The sequence below is a fragment of the Dipteris shenzhenensis genome, chromosome 21 (genome assembly GCF_047967505.1).
Source record: "Dipteris shenzhenensis isolate YYH24624 ecotype China chromosome 21, Dip_SZ_1.0, whole genome shotgun sequence".
Lineage (NCBI taxonomy): Eukaryota > Viridiplantae > Streptophyta > Polypodiopsida > Gleicheniales > Dipteridaceae > Dipteris > Dipteris shenzhenensis.
Genome location: NC_141616.1, coordinates 1,257,565 through 1,281,773, shown reverse-complemented (window position 1 = coordinate 1,281,773; position 24,209 = coordinate 1,257,565). Strand labels below are relative to the sequence as shown.

Below are 24,209 nucleotides of genomic sequence, written 5' to 3'. Positions count from 1 at the left end.
ACCCTAAAAGATCCAACTGACACAGAACGATTATGGCATTATCGTCTGGGACATTTGTCTTATGACTCTTTATATGAACTGTCTCGGGATCATCTAGTTGATGGCCTACCTAAATTATCGCGAGCTAAAGATATTTGTCATCCCTGTCAATTAGGTAAACAAAGCCGAACTCCTTTTCCTTCTCATTCCACTTCTCGAGCCAGTGAGATTTTGCGTCTAATTCACCTCGATATTAGTGGCAAATCTCCTGTTCCTTCCCTCAATGGTTCACATTATTTCTTCTTAATTGTGGATGATTACTCTCGCTATCAATGGGTGTTTTTCATGAAAGAGAAATCCGACACTTCTTTCTTTGCTACTTGGGCTCGCTTGGTTATGAACCAAACAGGAAAGTCTATTGGGATTGCTCGTAGTGATAATGGTGGTGAATTCATTTCCCATGAATTCACTCAATTCCTTCAAGAGCATGGTATCCAACGCCATCTTACATCTCCAAATTCGCCTTCCCAAAATGCTCGTGTCGAACGGCGACAACGTACTGTCATGAACATGGCCCGTTCCATGCTTTTTGCAGCCGAGTTGCCTGAACGTCTCTAGCCCGAAGCCGTCAATACTTCTGTCTATATCCTTAATCGCTGTCCTACTCAACCCATCCTGAACATGACGCCTTTTGAGGCCTTCTATGGCTATCATCCTTCTATTTCTCATCTTCGTATCTTTGGCTGCCGCGCGTACACTCATACTCCCAATGATACTCGTGGTAAACTCGAACCTCGTGCTAAACTTTTTCTTCTAGTTGGCTACTCGGCAGAAGCCAAAGCTTATCGATTATTTGATCCTCGTACAAACAAAGTTTTGGTTCGCCGAGATGTGGTCTTCGATGAAAGAGCAGTGCTAAAAAATTCCTCTATTCTCTCTCCTGATGACGTCTCTACTCCAGTTCCCTCCGACAATTCTCCACCCGAAATTCCTTCCTCTCCTCCCGAAACATCTCTCTCCCCACCCATTGCTTCTCCTCACGACCCGCTGCCCCGCTGGTATCGCCAAACTATGAAGGATTCCGGGATTATTCCTGTTGAACTTCCTCCTTCTGGTCCTCGCCGCTCTACTCGAATAACTTCTTCTACTGCCATTGCCTCTTTTTTTACCACGGCCTATATCATACATTCTGAACCTGCCACTTGGCAGGAAGCAGTTAAAAATCCTGCGTGGCATCGTGCTATGGAACAGGAGCTTGAAAGTATTGATCGCAATCAGACCTGGATCTTGGTCAATCGACCCACTCACCAAAAGGTCATCGGAACCAAGTGGATCTTCCGAACAAAACTCAAAGCCGATGGCACCCTGGACAAATACAAAGCCCGCTTAGTAGTGCAAGGATTCTGCCAAAAACATGGTATCGATTATGAGGAAACCTTTGCCCCTACTGCTCGGTTAACTTCCTTTCGTCTTCTTCTCGCCCTAGCTGCTCATCACCACTGGACTATCTATCAAATGGATGTCAAGAGTGCCTTTCTCAATGGCTACCTTGATGAAGAAGTCTATGTGACTCCCCCACCAGGTTTTTCTCCTCCTGGCCATGAAAATAAGGTTTTCCGTCTCCGCAAAGCTCTTTATGGGCTTAAACAAGCACCTCGATCATGGTTCCACCGGATAGACACCTTCCTCAAAACTAATGGTTTTCATTCTACTCCCTTTGATCCAAATTTATATATCCATCATTCGTCAGAGGGGGTCTGCTTTATTTTACTCTATGTCGATGATCTTTTGCTTTTAGGCTCCACTCCCACTACACTTCAGTACATTAAAACTCAACTCAGCATCACTTTTGAAATGACTGATCTCGGTCGGCTCTCCTATTTCTTAGGCATGGAAGTTGTACAACATTTTGGTGGTATTTTTGTTTCTCAACAGAAATATGCTCTTCAACTCCTTGATCAAATCATTCCTCATGAGCCTAAGCTGGCTGCCACTCCCTTAGATCCCACCGTAAAGCTCTCAAAAGACTTGGAGTCTCCTCCCTTTGATGAACATCTCTATCGCCAGGTTGTTGGCAAACTCCTCTGGCTCCTTCACACTCGTCCTGATCTTGCTTACTCCGTCTCTATTCTCAGTCAGTATTTTAATGAACCCAAGCTCACTCATTGGCATGCATGTATTCGTATCTTGCGGTTCATTCGTGGTACTTACTCTTATGGTTTACATTTCAGACCAGGACTAACCCTACAGGGATACACTGATTCCGACTGGGCTGGTGACCCGGACAATCGTCGTTCTCATGGCGGCTATATTTTCTCGTTTGGCTCGGCACCTGTTTCTTGGTCTAGCCGTAAACAAGAGACTGTTGCTGGTTCTTCTACTGAGGCTGAATACCGGGCCTTGTATGATTGTACCACAGAGGCCATATATCTCCGACAGTTTTTGGCAGAACTACACTTTCCTTGTACTGAACCCACGATACTCTACGTCGACAACAAAAGTGCCATTGCTCTCGCAGGCAATCCCATGTTTTCCAACCGCACCAAACATGTCGGTGTTCACTTTCATTTTACTCGCGAGCAAGTGGAATTAGGTACTATTCGGTTGATCTATGTTCCAGCTGCCGATAATCATGCTGATATTCTTACCAAGCCGGTTAATCGCCCTACTCTTGAGCATCTCTGCCCACGGTTGGGGATTGGTTTACCTCCTCCTTCTCTTTAACAGTTTTTTTTTTTCTCTTTGGGCACTCCTTCAAGTCTTTCTTTTTTGTACCATCATCTGGGCATTTAGTGAAGATGAAAACCTACTTTGTAAAAAAAAAAAAAAAAAAAAAGGCTGATGATAGATCACTCATGGAACACCTCTTTGCTTCTCCTGTCTGCATTGGACATTGAGAGGGGGTGTTAAGCCAGGCAATCTCCAATTCTCCAGGACAAGATAAACAGGTACAAACACCACTGGTGCCTCTCCAAATCCTGTCAAAGAAACCCCGAATCGGAGGCAAAAACCACAACCAAAGAACTGTCAAAAGCCCCGGTTCAGAGGATAAACAAAATAAAAAATTATTAAAAAAAAGTTTTTTTTCTGGCCTGACCAGATCTGGCCGACCAGATTGACCTGGTCGGTCAAATCTGACCAGGTCGGTCAACCAACAGGTTGACCGACTTAAAGCCCCTTCCTATTTAAAGGGGGGGGGGGGCTAGGTATTCCATCATCTTCTCTCTTCCAGCTCCAGAGGTTCCTGCACACCCTGAGCCACTTCTGCCTCCTGGCTGCCTCCTCTGCTGCCTCAACTTCTGCCTCCTGGCTGCCTCCTCTGCTGTCCTCCTTTCTGCTCCAGATTTGCCCTCTTTTCTGCCCCAGATCTGCCCCTCCTTTCTGCTCCAGATCTGTCCTCCTTTCTGCTCCAGATTTGTCCCCCTTTCAGCTCCAGATCTGCCCTCTTTTCTGCTCCAGATCAGCCTTCCTTTCTGCTTCAGTTCTGCCCTCCTTTCTGCATCAGATCTGCTCCAATTTCTGCTCCAGATCTGCCTTCTTTTAGCTTCAGATCTGTCCCAACTCCTGCTCCAAGATCTGCCCTCAACTTCTGCTCCAAATCTACCTCCAACTTCCGCTCCAGATTATGTTCTTTCTATTCCAAATCTGCAGCAACCCCTGCATCAGTTTGCTGTCTCAGATTTGGTTCAGTTTCAACTTGTGGAGCTAGTGCAGAAGTCCACTACAGTTGTCAGGACTGACGTTTGTTTCCTCCAGAGCTTCTCTCATATCTTCACTTGTACTGAGTTCCGTTTGCGATATATATATCTTCTTCAGCCATTAATTGTCTTCAGTATTGTTTTATTTGTCTCCAAGTATTTTCTTTATAGAGGCCCTTATATAGAGCTTGGAAAGGAGCCAACCTGGTCGGTTTTTTACAGACCAGTCTGGTTGGCCAGACTGGTCGGTTCTATCAGCAGCCCTTGGGGGCTATAAAAGGAGGGCCTCCAGGCCCTCATTATTCATCACTTTCAGCAGCACTTCAGGGAGCTGAAGGAGCAGCAGACCAGCAGCCTATGAGCCTACATCCAGGAGGACATAGAGGCTGGAGAGTTGCAGACGTAGCTCAGCAAAGGTGCTGCCCACCTAGGCTGGTTTGCAGACAGCAAGGTAGAAAGTCTACAGACGCTCGAAGTGGAGCACGCGGGCTCGAGTCTAGAGATAACTGGCAGATAGGAGAAGGACCTTGTGGTAAGATCAGAGGACCACTTCTCTTTTGTATTGTGTCCATAGCTTTGGACGGAAATATATTATTTTGGTGGTTTCTCTATCTGGCTGGTTCATTGTCTATTGATGAGTCTGCACATCTATTCTATGCACATAAGTTTAAGAAGTTTGTGATTCCACACCCCACACCACACTGTGTGAGCTCTTGGGCAATTCTATCAGTCTTCCGTTGTGCGTACCCTCTGTTGGGTGATTTCTAACATGGTATCAGAGCCCAAGTATGTCACGATCTGTGACGTATTCCTTTCTCTATTTCTAGACTTATGAATGGTTTGATGAATGGACACTTGTGGAAGGGTATGCCCTTTCGACGGGACACTTCCTAAGAGGCACAACTCTTGCCCTTTCGACGGGACACTTCCTAATGAGGCACCACCCTTCACAAGAGACATCCTATTGAAGAGACATTCCTATTGTAATGTACCCTCTCATCAAGGGTCACACCCTTCACAAGGGGTACACACCTCTTCATGCACATACCCTTTGGAGTACACACCTTTTCATGTGTGACTCTTCACTCTCTATATAAGAGAGGCCCAATTGTATGGATGACAACCACATCTACCCTACAAACATTCAAGCAATACAATTATTCCTTGTTCTCTGCTATTTCAGTCTCCTTTCTGTTCCTTAGCACATTTCTAAATATAGTAAATCTAGGATTTCTTACAGTGGTATCAGAGCGAAATTTGCTCCTGCCTGTAGGAAATGCCCCCCACCTTCTAGCGCCGATCTGATACATCTTTTCCGCTAGAAGGATATCCGTGCACATTGTGCATGGAAGAGATGGAGAGGGTGAGCGTAAAAATTTTTAGCGCCAACCCTGCCTAAAGTCATCTATGGCCTCTTCATCTCCCACATCACGAGTTGATGTGAATGGACACGAGAAAAATCGTGTCTTTTCAGGTGCTTGGGCTGTCCCAAAACCAAGGGACGCACCTTTTCCACCATCGGATACACCTTTTGATGAAGAGTCTCGACTCCTCACTCAAGGGACACACCCCATCGTGGACAAAAGGACACACCTATTCATGTAGGGACACCAATTTCCTAGCTAGTTCTATGGTCGACAAACTTCGGTTGACCACCAGTCCTAGTCTCATGGACTATCAGATTGAACTCGCAAATGGAACTACTTTCTTGTGCAACACCGGGATCAAAAACTTGTCTTTTCGCATCCAACATTATACGGACAAGTTAAACTTCGACATCATGCCTCTTTCTCGGTACGATGTCATACTCGGACAACAGTGGCTCTACGACTATGATCCATCAATCAGTTTTCGCAGCCATACTATCCAGTTTGTCCACCAGGGAAAACTTATTGAGTTAACTGGTTCTAGGGACTCTCCTTCAACCCTAGTTGCTTCTGCCCTACAAGTAAAGAAGTGGGTTCGTAAACGTCAAGTAAAGACTTCACTTCTGTTGGTTACGGCAGTCGAGGAGACACCAACAAAGGATCCTCCTGAATACCTCAACCAACCTTTTTTCCAGCCTTACCTGGATATTTTTCCACAGGAATTGCCAAAGCAGTTACCACCTCGACGACCAGTGGATCACCCAATCGAACTTATTCCAGGCAGCAATCCACCGTCGAAACCTCCTTATCGGGTTTCTTACACTCAAAATGAAGAAATCCAAAGACAGGTCACCGAACTACTCGACAAAGGTCACATTCGGCCCAGTCGCGGCCCTTTCGGATCTCCTGTACTACTTGTGGAAAAAAAGAATAAGTCAATGCGCCTCAGCATCGACTACCGAGCCCTCAACAAAGCTCACTATAAAAAATAAGTATCCATTGCCTCGCATCGATGACCTCTTCGATCAACTTCTACACGCAACACAATTCTCAAAGATTGATCTTCGTTCAGGTTATCATCAAATTCGCATACGAGAAGGCGATGAGTACAAGACAGCTTTTCGAACAAAGTATGAACACTATGAATGTTTGGTCATGCCTTTTGGGTTAAACAATGCCCTGGCCACATTCATGACATTAATGAACGACATCTTCAGGCCTTTCCTCGATAAGTTCGTCATCGTTTACCTCAATGACATCCTCGTTTTCAGCAGATCCCTACATGAGCACAAACAACATCTTCACCAAGTTTTTGAAGTTCTCCATGCAGATTCTCTCTACATCAACATTGAGAAGAGTGAGTTCCTCAAGACCCAACTCGAATATTTGGGGCATGTTATTTCCGCTCAAGGCATCTCTGTGGATCCCAAGAAGGTCGAGGTAATCCGAAACTGGCCTACTCCTAAGAATGTTCATGATGTCCGCTCTTTTCTCCGATTGGCAAACTTCTACCATACAAAGGTCTATCAGTTTTTCGAAATCGCAGCTCCTATGTCCGAATTATTGAAAAGCACAGCAGTTTTTCAGTGGCTTCCCAAAACAGAGTATAGTTTCCAACAACTCAAGCAAGCACTCACTACCACACCAGTTATGGCTATTGCTGACCCAAACCTTCCGTTTGAGGTCATGACCGACGCTTCCGACATCGCTATAGGTCTTGATGCAAGAAGGCAGAGTTATTGCTTTTGACAGCCATAAACATTCTGATATCCAAACCCGATACCCGGTTTATGATAAGGAGTTCCTTGCCGTTGTACATGCTTATCGCTCTTGGAAACATTATCTCATGGGAGCCGACTCTGTAGTCAAGACAGACCATCACTCTTTAAAGTATATCTTTACTTAGCCAGTCATGAACGCTCGACAAGCACGCTGGGTTGAGTTTCTGGCCAATTTTCACATGACCATTGAGTACATTCCAGGACTACGCAATGTAGTTGCAGATGCTCTCAGCAGGTTACCTCTAGCATCAGCTATGGTAATTTCTACATTATCTATGGATGTTCCGAATTCATTCAAAGGAAAGTATTTTAATGATAAAGACTTCGGCACAACAGTACAGGTTCTTTCAAAAGATCAACCTTCGACTTCCGAACAAAAGATTTTCTCTTCCTATTCTTATACGGACGACCTTCTGTATTATCAAGATCGCGTCTGTGTACCACATGACAAGGATGTTCGACGTCTTTTGTTAAAAGAGCATCATGTAGTTCCTTATGCTGCCCATCCATGCATCAACAAGACTTATCGCTTACTCAGTGCAACATACTACTGGCCTCAGATGAAAAGCGACGTCATCAAAATGGTTACATCTTGCTTATCTTGTCAACAAATGAAAGCAAGCCGACGACTTCCAACAGGACTTCTTCAGCCTCTTCCAGTTCCAACTGAAAGGTGGGAAAGTATTTCCATGGATTTCATTACAACACTACCACGATCCTCCGGAGGTAACACTCAGATTATGGTAATTGTGGATCGATTGTCCAAAATGGCACACTTTGTTGCTTGCAAAAGCAGTGCACAGGCTCCGGACATAGCCAAACTTCTCATACAACATATCTTCCGACACCATGGATTGCCCAAGAATATCATATCCGACAGAGATCCTAAGTTTACCAGTCACTTTTGGATTTCACTGTTCGAATCTTTGAGGAGTTATCTGATTGTTTTAGGGATAAGTTGCCTTATGGGTTACCTCCAGAGCGGAATGCTCAGCATAAGATTGAACTAATCCCAGGGCCAGGCCTCCCTATAGATTGAGTTTTATCGAAGAAGCGGAGGTGCGAAGACAACAGGAAGAATACCTCAAGCTGGGGCAGATTCAACCAAGTTTCTCACCTTTTGCTTCGCCAGTGATATTAAAGAAAAAGAAAGACGATACTTTTCGCCTCTATATAGATTACAGAGCATTAAATAATATCACTGTTAAGCACAGGTATCCGATGGCTCGCCAACAAACATAGACGTCACCTGGAATTTGACACTGGTGACATGGTGCTATTATTTGTAGCCCCACATCGCTATAAGATGGTTAAGTCTGTGTTTCCTAAGTTGCGACCAAGATACTATGGACCTTTCCGGATCGTCAAGAAAAATTCACCTTTAAGTTACAAATTGGAATTACCACCATCATGGGGTAAAATCCATCCAACATTTCATATTTTTTGGCTAAAGACGTACATTCTAGGCGATGAAGCAGTTCCTCTTACAGGTGATTATGTCCCAGAAATCGAAGACGATTATGTTCTCCTTATTCCTGAGCGTATTCTGGACCATCGACAGCGAGAGACTCGACATCGACTTATCACGGAATTCCTTATTCTTTGGCGAGATCTGGATGACTCCGACGCTACTTGGCAGTCTGATGAAGACTTACAGCAGTACCCTGACATTTTACAGCAGTATTTTCAGAATTTACCGTGATATTTTCTACATCAGTTCATTATCTCCACCAGGGTCTTCTTTTGAGTGGGAGGGGATGTCACGATCTGTGACGTATTCCTTTCTCTATTTCTAGACTTATGGATGGTTTGATGAATGGACACTTGTGGAAGGGTATGCCCTTTCGACGAGACACTTCCTAAGAGGCACAACTCTTGCCCTTTCGACGGGACACTTCCTAATGAGGCACAACCCTTCACAAGAGACATCCTATTGAAGAGCCATTGCTATTGTAATGTACCCTCTCATCAAGGGTCACACCCTTCACAAGGGGTACACACCTCTTCATGCACATACTCTTTGGAGTACACACCTTTTCATGTGTGACTCTTCACTCTCTATATAAGAGAGGCCCAATTGTTTGGATGACAACCACATCTACCCTACAGACATTCAAGCAATACAATTATTCCTTGTTCTCTGCTATTTCAGTCTCCTTTCAGTTCCTTAGCACATTTCTAAATATAGTAAATCTAGGATTTCTTACAAAGTAGGAGGCTCACAGGTGTGGGAGCCTGAAGGCAGGGACCTTGCTGAAGGACGACCTTGATTCAGAAGCTCTTGGGAATTGACTTCCACGACTGGAGGATAGTGCCCTTGCGAGGAGGGTGACTCAGGTTCAGTCAGGTGCATTCAGAGTTCTGGTCTACTGAAGATTGAGTTTGATCGACTTTGTTGTGTGGTTTAGCAACAGAAATGTCGACCTCTTCAGCCTCTTCAGCCCTTGCTCTCCTTTCCTCCTCCCCCGATTTCTTTCTTTCACTATCCCTAACTTTGGAGAGTCTAGGAAACAGGATGGGTTAAATTACCCGATCTGGAAGGTGAAGATCCGGAGTCATTTAGTGGCTCAGAAGCTGTGGAAATTGACAACAGGAGTGGAGGCGAAGCCGGAGGACATGGTGGATAGACAGGGGAATGTGTTGGCATTGGGCCGAGATGTGTCGGTGAGAGGGGGTGTTGGAAAGGTCACCTCCCCATTTGTAAGCCCCCATATGAGGAGAGCGCAGGGGGGTGAACCTGGGTCTTGAGAGACTGACACATGGGCAGGGTAATGTCGGCCATGTGGGCAGGAACCAAAGAATAAAGAAAAGTGAGGTACCTGGAAGAGCCATGGTGGCTGCAACAGATGGAGCTCATGGACAGAATAATGGCTATGGATGTTTAGCATGGATCTGGCCTGGAAGAGGCAGATCTGGAGCAGCACCAGACGGCAGAGTATACCCAGGAGAAAGGCGAGCCACGTGGCAGAAGCTGTGGGCAGGATCTCGACCTGCAACAGGCCTGGAAAGTGGCGCAGCAAAAAGGGGGAACCAGCAGGCCTGGTTCAGGCCATTGACTGATGCTGGTTGGAGCCAGCCAACCAGGCCTGGAGATGGGCAGACCAGGGGAGCTGTACCCTGCAAAGTTTGGGGGCCTGACAGCAGCCCAAAAGGGCCTGGCAGAGGCCCTTATATAGAGCTTGGAAAGGAGACAACCTGGTCGGTTTTTTACAGACCAGTCTGGTCGGCCAGACTGGTCGGTTTTATCAGCAGCCCTTGGGGGCTATAAAAGGAGGGCCTCCAGGCCCTCATTATTCATCACTTGCAGCAGCACTTCAGGGAGCAGAAGGAGCAGCAGACCAGCAGCCTATGAGCCTACATCCAGGAGGACATAGAGGCTGGAGAGTTGCAGACGTAGCTCAGCAAAGGTGCTGCCCACCTAGGCTGGTTTGCAGACAGCAAGGTAGAAAGTCTATTGGTGCTCGAAGTGGAGCACACGGGCTCGAGTCTAGAGATAACCGGCAGATAGGAGAAGGACCTTGTGGTAAGATCAGAGGACCACACCATTAGTGGGACTCTGGATCTATCTCTTTTGTATTGTGTCCATAGCTTTGGACGGAAATATATTATTTTGGTGGTTTCTCTATCTGGTTGGTTCATTGTCTTTTGATTAGTATGCACATCTATTCTATGCACATAAGTTTTAGAAGTTTGTGATTCCACACCCCACACCACATTGTGTGAGCTCCTGGGCAATTCTATCAGTCTTCCGCTGTGCATACCCTCTGTTGGGTGATTTCTAACACCCCCTACAAATCCCGACAAGAGGCGCCTCGAAGGGGCTGCCATTGTGGCAGCAAACAGGCCACAAGGAGGCCCTGAACAGTGCCGAAAACAGCCCTGACTTGTGCCGTGATGATTGTCACAGGTCTATGCCTCTCCTGGCCCATGCGCAGGGCCCTAGCTCAGCCTCCAAACAACTAGACCCGCTCCAAAGACGGCTGATGGTCCAACCCTACCCTACACTACCCTCACATGGGGTGCGCACACACACAACAAAGGCCCTCACTCCTCCTCTACACATGATACATCAGGAGATTCTAAACTCCAACAAAATCATCTAACCTCTGCTTCTAGTGGTGCATCGCATAGTTGGTTCCAAAGAGACTTTATGAATTTAGGTTTTGATGTCAACCTAAACTTTTTCTGAGGTACAATTTAGTTCCCGCACTGAATAGAATATGTGAGCACTTCTTCTAGCAATCGATGGACATAAGATGTACCGTGTAACCTATTTACTTTGTAATGTTCGCTGGCCTAAAGTAACTGATCACTTGCAATTGCTTGCATGATGAAGATGTTTTACTAGTTTGAGTAGGCAAGTTTAGTCTTGAAATTGAACCAAATTATGACCTATAACTTCTTTTCATGGTTGTCTGACTTCAGTTCGATGTTACATTTCCCTCGCTTGCGTGCTCTATCATCAGTGTTGATGCCATGGATATCAGTGGGGAGCAGCATTTAGATGTGGTATGGTTTCTATTTGTATTCCAAGCGGTGATTGATTTGAAGTTTGAAAAAGAAAATATTTTGTTGTATTCTCGGTTTTAATTCTGCAGTGCTACATATAAATCTTATGCCATGAAAAGCCCTATTATGTCATGCTCATGGTCTGAGTATTGCATCTTGCTGCAGAAACACAATATCTTCAAGAAAAGATTGGACCCTACAGGAAGGCCAGTGGAGCCACCAAAGCAGGATAGCATTGGAGGTCCCAAGGTATGTTGAGCTATGTTGTTTTTAGAATTTCATTAGTATCACAACAAATGCTCTCCCTAGGAAAGAGGCTTTATCCATGATGTGACACTAAGCGTTGTTTTACCCATCGTCAGTGAATGATCGATGGTGGCATTGTAAGCACTTAGCCCTGGTATGGCCTTGTAGGCTAGTTAGGACATTTAGTCCTAGTACACCTAGTTCACCTAGGGCATTTTAGTCCTTAGTCAACTAGTTGACTTTGGGGCCATATATTGGCCACTCTTTTGTACTTTCTTTATGATCCATTTGCAAGTACACTCAGTTCTTTGCTCCCTTGCATTTCATCTTGCATTTGAATTGCTTAACAGTGGTATCAGAGCAGATCGTTTTCTGGATCAATTCTGCTCCCCTTGCCTACACCTTTAGCTCGACTTGTTCAGCTCAGCTCAGCTCAAATGTGAGTCGCCAATCACTTGCATCAAGTTTCAACATTGATTGCGACAGTTGCAATCAGGTGCTTCATGAACGTTGAGTGCGCCAGCTACAATCAGGCCTCCCTTCATACTAGTATCTATTTTGCAATTTGTTTGTACAGGCGTTGTACAACATTGTATGCTGCTGTCAAATGTGCGTACGCTGCATCATTGCCTGTATGATTGCGTCATTGCTGCAGAACTGCAACTCTGTCGTAGAACATCCACAAATAGTCACCATACAAACCGTATAGGTCCGTCATCGCTGCTAAATTCCAAATCTACCGTGCAACGTCCGTACAGGCGTAGATGCAGATCCATCATTAATGCTTCTGTACAATTTACGCATGTCGTCGTACTACTGACTCAACTGTCCAGACAGTTTCTTTCTGATTGCATTTTCAGCTTAGTTGCAGTTCAACTTTCAGGTTGTGTAGATTTGGCAGATTTGACACAAATTTGGGGCATTTTCTATCTAGTGCTAGACATTGCAGCTAGATTGCACATTTGCAGCAAAACTTGAGGCTTTTTCACATTTTCCCTCTTTGTGGCACATTTGCCCTCTTCGTGGCACATTTGCCTTCTCCACTGTTGGTGTTTTTTGCTAGAATTGCGGTCAAGTGCAATGACATTTGCTTGGTCCAGTTCAATTTGGGATTTTCTTGCATTTGCCCTTTGATTTGGGTAATTTGTCCTTCAGAATTTGGGACTTTTATATCCTGTGCCCTCCATTTGGCTCAATTGCCTAGGGGATTGCATTATAGGAACATTTAGCTACTTTTTGTGGGCAAATTCAGGTCAGATTTGCATTGGACTTTGTGTAGTCCCATTGGACAGATTTGCCTTTCACTTGCAGACATTTTTCCTTTGATCTGGGCCAGTCACTTTTGCAGGACAAATTACTTGCAGGACACCTTCGCATGGATAGACATTTGCACTTGTTGCAGCTAGTCCTTGCAAACCATTTTTGGGACCCCTAGTGCATTCTGCTCAGTGTTTGAGCACTTCATTGGGCATTCACATTTGCAAAGCTTTCGGTAATTTGGGTTGACATTGGCAGATTTTGTGTCAGCATTTGAGCAGACTGCTTTGCAATGGCCGGCCCCCAACAAGGGCTGCCGTACATTCCCGCTGGGCGAGCCAAGGAGTCAAAAAGCAACCCCTTGGTGCGTGGATCCTGAAAGTGCGAGTGGAAGCACTGCCTCTCTAGTCTGGCCAATGAAGCATACCCTCTACTCAAGCGTATCGTGGGTCTCATAGTGAAGCTGGGTCCGGAGAAGATAACCCCAAGATAACTGTATGATGAAACTATCTCAACAGATGACCCCGCAAATGTGAACTGCTCCTGATGCATGATGGCTGGAGATGTATTGAAGATCATGACCTTGGTTTTATCCAGGTTGACCTTCAAATCATGAGACTCACAAAAGGACTGTAGTGCGTCTAGGTGTCTCTAAAGCCCCTCTGTTGAGGAAGACAAGAGAGCCACGTCATCTGCATAGAGCAGAATCTGGATCAACGTGCCCGCAAGAGAGCAACCTACACCCCCCTGTGTCTGCATCACTGTCTCAAGCTCGTCAATGTAGAGACCAAACAAGGTAGGTGACAGAGTGTCATCCTGCTTCAACATGTATCCACTTCCTTGGTACTATTTCTTTTTGTTTTTCAATAGTATGCTTATTAAGAAATGAAATGTCTTCCTACTGTTTAGTTACGGACAATGGGGACTAGGTCTAGCATTTGAGGGTGGACCCCCTTGCTTGGGGTTATGGGCATTAGTGACCCACAAGAGTGATGGCCTCTCTTTGAGAGGGACATCTGGAAACCACACCCCACCTGAGTACCCAAACATGGAACCAATCAAATGCACAGATTGCATACCGACCTAGGAACCATTCAAGAGAATGTTCCCTGAGCTTTGGGTGTGGGCCTGGTAGCATGCCAAGAGTAATGGAGATACAAGATAAGACGACAAACAAATGAGCTCAGTATGGCTCAATTATGACCTTAGAGTACGTCAATAGATAGTCTAAGCTGTTAGGAACCCGTGGGTGCGATCAGAATTGAATTTTGACAACTTTGGAATTTTAGGGTTTTTGGGAGTGACACGTGGCAGACTACCACATGGAATCTGAGCTGGCAGGTCAGTCCACCTGTCCCACACATGTGGCAGCATGCATGGCAAGTGGCAGGGCATGCATGCCAAGTGTTTGGCCCCAAATCTGGTAGATTTGGGGCAGGTTGTGGGCTGTCCTCTTTGGGACTGTAGCCCACCAAAAATCTGGGACAAGTGTCCACCTTCCACTCTAGACCCTGGGGGGGGGGGTGAGCCTATAAAAGAAGGCCTCTCCCCTTCATTCCTCACATGAAAAATTCGTCACTTTTCTTCTCCCTCCTTTTGGATGATGCAGCAGAACCTCTCCAGCTCCTTGGGTGCAGCCAGCTTCTCCTCAGGCCATTCTCTCACCTCAGCAGCACTTTCTCTCTCTACAACAGCACATTCTCTCTCTACAGTCCCAGCCCCTCCTTTCCAGAAATCTGCCCCCTCTCAGCTCTTCTGGAACAGCAGCAGCATCCTCTCTCCTTCTCCTAGCCTGGAGCAGCCACAGCCCCTTTCTCTCTCCTGCTGCAGTCTTTCTCTCTCTACTGCAGAATTTCTCTCTCTACTGTTCCAGCCCATTTCCCTTGCAGAAATCTGCCTTTCTGTGCACCTCTGGAACAGCAGCAGCTCCTCTCTTACATCCCCTCCCTTGGGATCAGCATTGGCACTCTCTCTCTACAGCTATCACTCCATAAAAGCTTTCTCTCTCTAGCCTACAGGCTGTTTTTCTAAGCTGTTCTCATTCCAGCCCCATTTCCACACTCTCCTCACCCAAGGTAGCTTCAGAGGCATCAAGGACTTCATCTACAAAAGGGTCAAGTCACGAAGGGAGCCTGTATTGTCAAGTTTATCTCATTTACAGCACTATTTCATGTTGTTTCTACTATCTTTCTAGAAACTAGTGCTTGTCTCTAATGTTGGATGTAAGTGGTGATTGTTGCAGGCTTCTTCCTTGTGGATTGGGCAAGCCAAGAGTTGAAACCTGAGCTTGAAGTCCTCCTTTTTGTTGTCTACCTTGCACATATGCTCTTGAGTCTTGTATCTAGGTCCTAGGTTTTCACTGAGTTCATGAGTTTGGAAGGTGCATTGCACCTTGGTCTTGTATCTCCATTTTTAAGAATAAAGTGAGCCTGGATACGGGGGGGGGGCCGTCTTGGCCCCTCAATCATATTGCATTTTCCAATCATGTCACTTTGTGTTTAAGCTGTATAAGTCTTAATTCCAGCTTAATTGCAAACTCTTAAGTTCAAGTATATGTGTTTGGCAACTCGCAATCATCTCATTCAAACGCCTCTGCAAAATCCGTTCTCTGAATTGATAGAAAGCACCGAGTAGTTTACATTGGTATCAGAGCTTAGGCAGTGGTCCTGTACTCTGTGCTTTCTCTTGTTGAGTCTCTCCTTCATTGAGTCATGTTGTCATCATGGCAGCCAATGGACCTGACCCTCCTCCTAACCTGCATGAGTTGAGTGCTCTCTTGGCAAAGATTGCTCAACAGGTTCAAGTGTTGGAAAGCAGCCAAGCAGAAACTCATGACATAGGGTCCCAATCCCAAGGAAGAGGCCGTGCGGACAACACCAACTCCAACAAGGAGGGAAGATCATCCTCTTCTTCCCCTCCTCGAGGTAGAGGGCGTCATCGGAGTCCATCTCCTTCGAGATGTCCACGGAGACGAAGGTATGCAAAGCATAAGGTACCTCTTGGAGATAAGCTCTTCAAGTTTACCAAGTACAAGGGAGAGGACAAGCCCGAGGTCTTGCTGGCTTGGATCCGAGACCTCGAGTATTTCTTTGAGGGGGACGAGTACGAAGACAAGGCGAAGATCCGGTTTGCCGTCCTGCACATGCAAGACCGTGCTTCACTTTGGTGGGCAGCTATGGTCAACACTAGACAGCAAGCCCACACCTGGAAGCACTTCAAGAAGAACTTGATGAGGCACTTTCTGCCTAAGGAGTTTAAGAGAGATACAATGGTGCAGTGGGACATCCTCTGCCAACGCCAAGAAGAGAAAGTCAGTGAGTATGTTGATCGTTTTTGGGATACTTTGTTAAAAGTTCAAGCATTCAGTAGGAAGGATAAAAAAGAGCAGCAAAGGAAGTTCTTTGCTGGCCTACGGTATATCGTTCAGCATGAGGTGGACATTGCCACTCTTACTTCTCTCGAAGACACCATCAACATCGCCTTGAAGGTGGAGAAGAAACAATCTTTCTCCAACAAGCGGAATGGTAGCAACAACAAGCGGAAGTCCCAGGGAACCTCTTCGAAGGAACAAAAGGGTAAGGAGACAGCAAAGGACGCACCAAAAGAGCAAAAGTCAGCCAGCCAGCCTCCTTCGAAGAAAGCAGCCCGCACTTTCAGCTCATTGTCTCCACAACAGAAGCAAAAGTATTACTCCGAAGGGTGGTGTTTCAAGTGTGGCGATCGAGGCCACAACTTCTACGAATGCCCTCAAGCTGCCAAAAACAGTAACAACAAAGAAGCAGCCCTCAAAAAGCCAGTTTTGGTAGTTAACAAGGTGGAAGCACCTCCAAAAAAGGGAGTTGTAAACGACACCCATAGTTTGTTGAAAACATGGGGTCAAGTAAAGGATCAATCCGCTTTGTTTTTGCTCGATAGTGGAGCTACTCACAACTTTATTTCTCATGAGATGGCACAGAACTTGGGGATAGCCCCAGAGGCTAAAGGAGAAGCCTTGGAGGCAACTGCAGCCTTCAAGAACCAAGAAGAGAAGGTGTACCCCATCATCGGCAAGCTTCGGGTACACATCCAAGGGTACTTTGATCATCTACCGTTCATGGTGGCACCACTTCAAGGATCGGATGTAATTCTCGGCATGCCCTGGCATAAGCAAGTCAACCCCCGAATCGATTATGTAAAGAATATTCTAACCCTCCAGCATAAGGGTAGAGATGTGAGCATTACAGCGGGAGTTTCAGGAAACACCATTCCTATGGTAAGTCATGCACGATCTCCCAATTTGCTTAAGAAAGGAGAATGTTCTTTTCTAGTGTTTGTACGCGATAAGCAACCAAGTGAAGAAAAGTCAGATCCTCTCACCAAAGAAAGATTAGATTTCCTTTAGGAATTCTCTAGTTGCTTCTCTCAAGAACTTCCTAGTCACCTCCCTCTTGAGAGACCAGAGGATCACAAAATTGACATAGTTCCAGGGTCTTCACCTCCAAATAGACCCCCATATAGAGTTAGTCAATCTCAACAAGATGAAATCTTCAAGCAAGTCCAAGAACTCTTGGACAAGGGATTGATCCAACCCAGTAGTTCTTCTTTTTGCTCTCCTGTCTTACTAGTACAAAAGAAGGATAAAACCTTCAGGATGTGCATAGACTATAGAGCCTTAAACAAACAGACGGTTAAGAATCGTTTCCCGATTCCTCGTATGGACGATATCTTTGATCGTTTAGGAGGATTTGAAAATTTCAGTCGCATAGATCTTAAGAGTGGTACCATCAGGTACGAGTTGTACCTGAGGACATTCATAAAACAGCCTTCCGAACCACATTTGGGCTGTATGAATATATGGTAATGCCATTTGGCCTTACTAATGCCCCAGCCACGTCCCCAGAGCATTGGAAGATCCACAATGTCTTCCACGTAAGCTTGGTGAAACCCTTCATTGGGGAACCACCTCAAGAGCCCAGACTAGACGATGCACGTGAAGTAGAGGACACTGAGATCTTGTTGATCCCAGAGCAAATTATTTTGCATAACTTCACTACGGGACGTCGAGGCACGACTCGCAAAATGTACCTTTTGAAGTTCAGAGGGCTCCCATCCACCGATGCCCAATGGGTGGACAGAGCTACATTTCAGGAGTGTCCTGAAATCCTGGATGCTTATGAGGAAGCATTTCAGTTGCGGACAACCGAATGAAAGACGGAGGGAATGTCATCCTGCTTCAACATGTATCCACTTGCTTGGTACTATTTCTTTTTGTTTTTCGATAGTATGCTTATTAAGAAATGAAATGTTTTCCTACTGTTTAGTTACGGACAATGGGGACTAGGTCTAGCATTTGAGGGTGGACCCCCTTGCTTGGGGTTATGGGCATTAGTGACCCACAAGAGTGATGGCCTCTCTTTGAGAGGGACATCTGGAAACCACACCCCACCTGAGTACCCAAACATGGGACCAATCAAATGCACAGATTGCATACCGACCTAGGAACCATTCAAGAGAATGTTCCCTGAGCTTTGGGTGTGGGCCTGGTAGCATGCCAAGAGTAATGGAGATACAAGATAAGACGACAAACAAATGAGCTCAGTATGGCTCAATTATGACCTTAGAGTACGTCAATAGATAGTCTAAGCTGTTAGGAACCCGTGGGTGCGATCAGAATTGAATTTTGACAACTTTGGAATTTTAGGGTTTTTGGGAGTGACACGTGGCAGACTGCCACATGGAATCTGAGCTGGCAGGTCAGTCCACCTGTCCCACACATGTGGCAGCATGCATGGCAAGTGGCAGGGCATGCAGGCCAAGTGTTTGGCCCCAAATCTGGTAGATTTGGGGCAGGTTGTGGGCTGTCCTCTTTGGGACTGCAGCCCACCAAAAATCTGGGACAAGTGTCCACCTTCCACTCTAGGCCTGGGGGGGGGGGGTGAGCCTATAAAAGAAGGCCTCTCCCCTTCATTCCTCACATGAAAAATTCGTCACTTTTCTTCTCCCTCCTTTTGGATGATGCAGCAGAACCTCTCCAGCTCCTTGGGTGCAGCCAGCTTCTCCCCAGGCCATTCTCTCACCTCAGCAGCACTTTCTCTCTCTACAACAGCACATTCTCTCTCTACAGTTCCAGCCCCTCCTCTCCAGAAATCTGCCCCCTCTCAGCTCTTCTGGAACAGCAGCAGCATCCTCTCTCCTTCTCCTAGCCTAGAGCAGCCACAGCCCCTTTCTCTCTCCTGCTGCAGTCTTTCTCTCTCTACTGCAGAATTTCTCTCTCTACTGTTCCAGCCCATTTCCCTTGCAGAAATCTGCCTTTCTGTGCACCTCTGGAACAGCAGCAGCTCCTCTTTTACATCCCCTCCCTTGGGATCAGCATTGGCACTCTCTCTCTACAGCTATCACTCCATAAAAGCTTTCTCTCTCTAGCCTACAGGCTGTTTTTCTAAGCTGTTCTCATTCCAGCCCCATTTCCACACTCTCCTCACCCAAGGTAGCTTCAGAGGCATCAAGGACTTCATCTACAAAAGGGTCAAGTCACGAAGGGAGCCTGTATTGTCAAGTTTATCTCATTTACAGCACTATTTCATGTTGTTTCTACTATCTTTCTAGAAACTAGTGCTTGTCTCTAATGTTGGATGTAAGTGGTGATTGTTGCAGGCTTCTTCCTTGTGGATTGGGCAAGCCAAGAGTTGAAACCTGAGCTTGAAGTCCTCCTTTTTGTTGTCTACCTTGCACATATGCTCTTGAGTCTTGTATCTAGGTCCTAGGTTTTCACTGAGTTCATGAGTTTGGAAGGTGCATTGCACCTTGGTCTTGTATCTCCATTTTCAAGAATAAAGTGAGCCTGGATACGGGGGGGGGGCCGTCTTCGCTCCTCAATCATATTGCATTTTCCAATCATGTCACTTTGTGTTTAAGCTGTATAAGTCTTAATTCCAGCTTAATTGCAAACTCTTAAGTTCAAGTATATGTGTTTGGCAACTCGCAATCATCTCATTCAAACGCCTCTGCAAAATCCGTTCTCTGAATTGATAGAAAGCACCGAGTAGTTTACATTGGTATCAGAGCTTAGGCAGTGGTCCTGTACTCTGTGCTTTCTCTTGTTGAGTCTCTCCTTCATTGAGTCATGTTGTCATCATGGCAGCCAATGGACCTGACCCTCCTCCTAACCTGCATGAGTTGAGTGCTCTCTTGGCAAACATTGCTCAACAGGTTCAAGTGTTGGAAAGCAGCCAAGCAGAAACTCATGACATAGGGCCCCAATCCCAAGGAAGAGGCCGTGCGGACAACACCAACTCCAACAAGGAGGGAAGATCATCCTCTTCTTCCCCTCTCCTCGAGGTAGAGGGTGTCATCGGAGTCCATCTCCTTCGAGATGTCCACGGAGACGAAGGTATGCAAAGCATAAGGTACCTCTTGGAGATAAGCTCTTCAAGTTTACCAAGTACAAGGGAGAGGACAAGCCCGAGGTCTTGCTGGCCTGGATCCGAGACCTCGAGTATTTCTTTGAGGGGGACCAGTACGAAGACAAGGCGAAGATCCGGTTTGCCATCCTGCACATGCAAGACCGTGCTTCACTTTGGTGGGCAGCTATGGTCAACACTAGATTGCAAGCCCACACCTGGAAGCACTTCAAGAAGAACTTGATGAGGCACTTTCTGCCTAAGGAGTTTAAGAGAGATACAATGGTGCAGTGGGACATCCTCTGCCAACGCCAAGAAGAGAAAGTCAGTGAGTATGTTGATCGTTTTTGGGATACTTTGTTAAAAGTTCAAGCATTCAGTAGGAAGGATAAAAAAGAGCAGCAAAGGAAGTTCTTTGCTGGCCTACGGTATATCGTTCAGCATGAGGTGGACATTGCCACTCCTACTTCTCTCGAAGACACCATCAACATCGCCTTGAAGGTGGAGAAGAAACAATCTTTCTCCAACAAGCGGAATGGCAGCAACAACAAGCGGAAGTCCCAGGGAACCTCTTCCAAGGAACAAAACGGTAAGGAGACAGCAAAGGACGCACCAAAAGAGCAAAAGTCAGCCAGCCAGCCTCCTTCGAAGAAAGCAGCCCGCACTTTCAGCTCATTGTCTCCACAACAGAAGCAAAAGTATTACTCCGAAGGGCGGTGTTTCAAGTGTGGCGATCGAGGCCACGACTTCTACGAATGCCCTCAAGCTGCCAAAAACAGCAACAACAAAGAAGCAGCCCTCAAAAAGCCAGTTTTGGTAGTTAACAAGGTGGAAGCACCTCCAGAAAAGGGAGCTGTAAACGACACCCATAGTTTGTTGAAAACATGGGGTCAAGTAAAGGATCAATCCGCTTTGTTTTTGCTCGATAGTGGAGCTACTCACAACTTTATTTCTCATGAGATGGCACAGAACTTGGGGATAGCCCCAGAGGCTCATGCCCTGACTACAGCTTCTGTACTTATCATTCCTGACTTAAGGAAACCATTCCTAGTAGAAGCTGATGCCAGTGGCGATTGCCTTGGGGCTTCTCTTACCCAGGATGGTCATGCTGTGGCCTTTGAAAGCCGACGGCTAAGAGATGCTGAACTTCATTATGATATCTATGAAAAAGAACTCTTAGCTGGAATTCATGCTCTCAAACTTTGGAAACATTATCTTTTAGGGATAGATTTTCTTGTAAAAACTGATCATGAAAGTCTTAAATATTTTCTAACTCAACCTCTGATCAGAGAGAGACATATGAAATGGTCTACCTGAGCTTGAAGTCCTCCTTTTTGTTGTCTACCTTGCAGATATGCTCTTGAGTCTTGTATCTAGGTCCTAGGTTTTCACTGAGTTCATCAGTTTGGGAGGTGCGTTGCACCTTGGTCTTGTATCTCCATTTTCAAGAATAAAGTGAGCCTGGATACGGGGTGGGGCCCGTCTTGGCCCCTCAATCATATTGCATTTTCCAATCATGTCACTTTGTGTTTAAGCTGTATAAGTCTTAATTCCAGCTTCTTGAGTTCAAGTATATGTGTTTGGCAACTTGCAATCATCTCATTCAAACGCCTCTGCAAAGTCCGTTGTTTGAATTGATAGAAAACACCGAGTAGTTTACACAAAGGACACCCTTGTGGTGCTCATGATCTTGTCTGTCCACCCGGATCCTGCTCGAACTCTGCACTCTCGTAAAGTGCCATGACAGCCCAAATGATCTTTTGGTCATAGCCCAAGTCTTGTAGGCGCCGTATGAGGCGGGTTCTTCGAACCGTGTCAAATGCCTTGCGGAAATCCACAAAGCAACAATAAACCCTCTGCTTTCGTGACCTCGCCTCCTCGATGATACATCTGAGTGTGAGGATGTGGCCCATGGTTCCATGATCACGCCGGAATCCGGCTTGTGCTGCTGCTCTAAGTCCTCGACACTCTGCAAGTCTGCTAATCTCGGAGTCAAGTATTGATACATAAAACTTGGACATGACATGTCCAATCATAACGGTCCTGTAGTTCTCCGTGCTCATGGGATCCCCTACCTTGTGGATGGGTGAGATAGTGTTAATGGTCCAAGTGTATGGAAACCCCAAATAAACAGCTTCATTAAAAAGCTTTGCTAAGATTGGGGCTAGGAGGTTAATCCCATATGCAATGAACTTAGTGCATAGCCCCTCATGATTCTTCGCCTGGCCATTATGAAGTTTCATTACGACATCCTTTACCCCTCCTCTGGTGAAGAGGGTGCAGGATGTGGGACCAGGCATGTGTGAGAGATTAGGACTGGCTGATTTGGGATGTCATAAAGTGTGCGTGCATAATCAAATCAGATCTGAGTGTTAGTGAGTGGCGGAGGGGACCGTCCTTCTAGAAATCTCCGCTAGAAGTCCTTAGAGTTGTTACTAAACAAAATGTTCAGCGGCTCCTCCTCATTCCGATGAATGAAGTCTAGTTTATTCCTCCGTACCAGTCTACGGTATTCACGTAGCGTATCCTCAGAAGACTGTTTTTGGTTTCGAATCTGAGTTGACGGCGTAAAGCCTTACACTCATCATCGTACCAACTATTACAGGGTACGGTTCCAAGGGGTGGTGGGCGGGTGGAGCGGGTGGTGTGGGGGAAAGCGTGAATGGCAGCCTTGTGTAGTGAGCGGGTGACAAGGGCAGCACGATCCTCTAAAAGGGGTATGAAGTCAATATAAGCAAGAAGTATGTACAGACGGCTAGAGTAAGAAGGTGAGTGATCCCGATCAAAGCGTATATCGTGGTAGGTGGAGTAAGCACTAAGTGGGGTGGAAGGTGCTGTGTGAAGGGAGGTGGAGATGCTAAAGAAAAGGTATGTATGATCAGCCCTTGGGGGGAGAGGTGCTACAGTAAAGTCAGTAATGCGAGATGTGAAGACAGGGGATCCCATGATGTAATCAACAACACTGGAGCCCCCCCCATTTGGAAAGCATGTGAAACCACCTGAAGTAGGCCATCTGTCAAGACCATTATAGATAATGAAATGATGTATCCTGCCGAGGTCTAATAGGACCTACCCATAAGATGAGAATGGATCTCGCCTGTCAGCTGAAACCCATAGCATACTTGCCTCCTCAAGGTCAATATCTGGCAGTAGAGTGGAATCATCTCTGAAGTCAAGAAGTGGTACTTGACGGGCCCTTGTCCTCGCGTTGAAGTCCCCCACTAGAAGGACTTCTCCGCGGCTAGAGAAGTCAACGATGGACTGATAAAGGGCGGCAAATGTAGATGTCTCATCATCACCTCATAAATCTCTCGCAAAGTGGGAGGTCTCAGGGGGGAAGTAGCAAACTGCGACAAACAAATCCCGGCTGTCCATGTGTCGAATCCGGATCCAAAGAAATCTGGAATGTGTATATCTCTGCTCTACTAAAATGGTCCCCCGAAGTGTGGATCTGAAAAGGACTGCAACTCCACTTGAACCTCGAACTCCTCCTGTACCCCTCGTCTCATCTTTGTAGGCAGACTCCCATGTATACCCGCTGACTATTGGAAGAGGGCGCTCTGGACTCTGATGTCGCTCTCTATAAAAGACTATGTTGTGGCTTGTATAGGATTCTGAGAAGTTCCCTGGTTCTGACCATAAGGTATCATTATAGTTCCGAATGGTGCAGGATAGGGTCTCGGATATCTGAGTCTCAGAGACCCCGCTTCCCTATGTAGGGGAGGGGGCAGGTGCCCTACGGGGGGGGGCCTGTAAGAAGTTGTCCCTCTCGTACCACTGCCCACTTCCCCTCCTTCCGAGCCTAATCCCGTTGCTGTAGCAAAGAGTGCCTCTCCTCAACTTGTAGAGGTGTGAGGTCCCAATCCATAGAGATCACTGGCTGATCTCGAAGGACTGACCTGCGTCGTAGAGCTGAAAGTCGTGCTTAAGTGTCATGGAACCGTATGATCAGGGGTTGCTCTCGGTTGGGATCTCTCCCTACCCGCCATGCCC

The 24,209-nt window shown here is 46.3% G+C and overlaps 1 protein-coding gene across 4 annotated transcripts in view; it reads left to right on the top strand.

The window, feature by feature from the left end:
* Positions 1-24,209, top strand: part of LOC147888338 (uncharacterized) — a 141,928-nt gene that overhangs the window by 15,067 nt on the left and 102,652 nt on the right. For all 4 annotated transcript variants that reach the window (XM_087392432.1, XM_087392433.1, XM_087392431.1 and 1 more), the window contains 2 exons: positions 11,251-11,334; positions 11,500-11,583. In XM_087392432.1, coding sequence (XP_087248558.1) covers positions 11,251-11,334; positions 11,500-11,583 — 168 coding nt within the window. The remainder of the gene's footprint in view (positions 1-11,250; positions 11,335-11,499; positions 11,584-24,209) is intronic.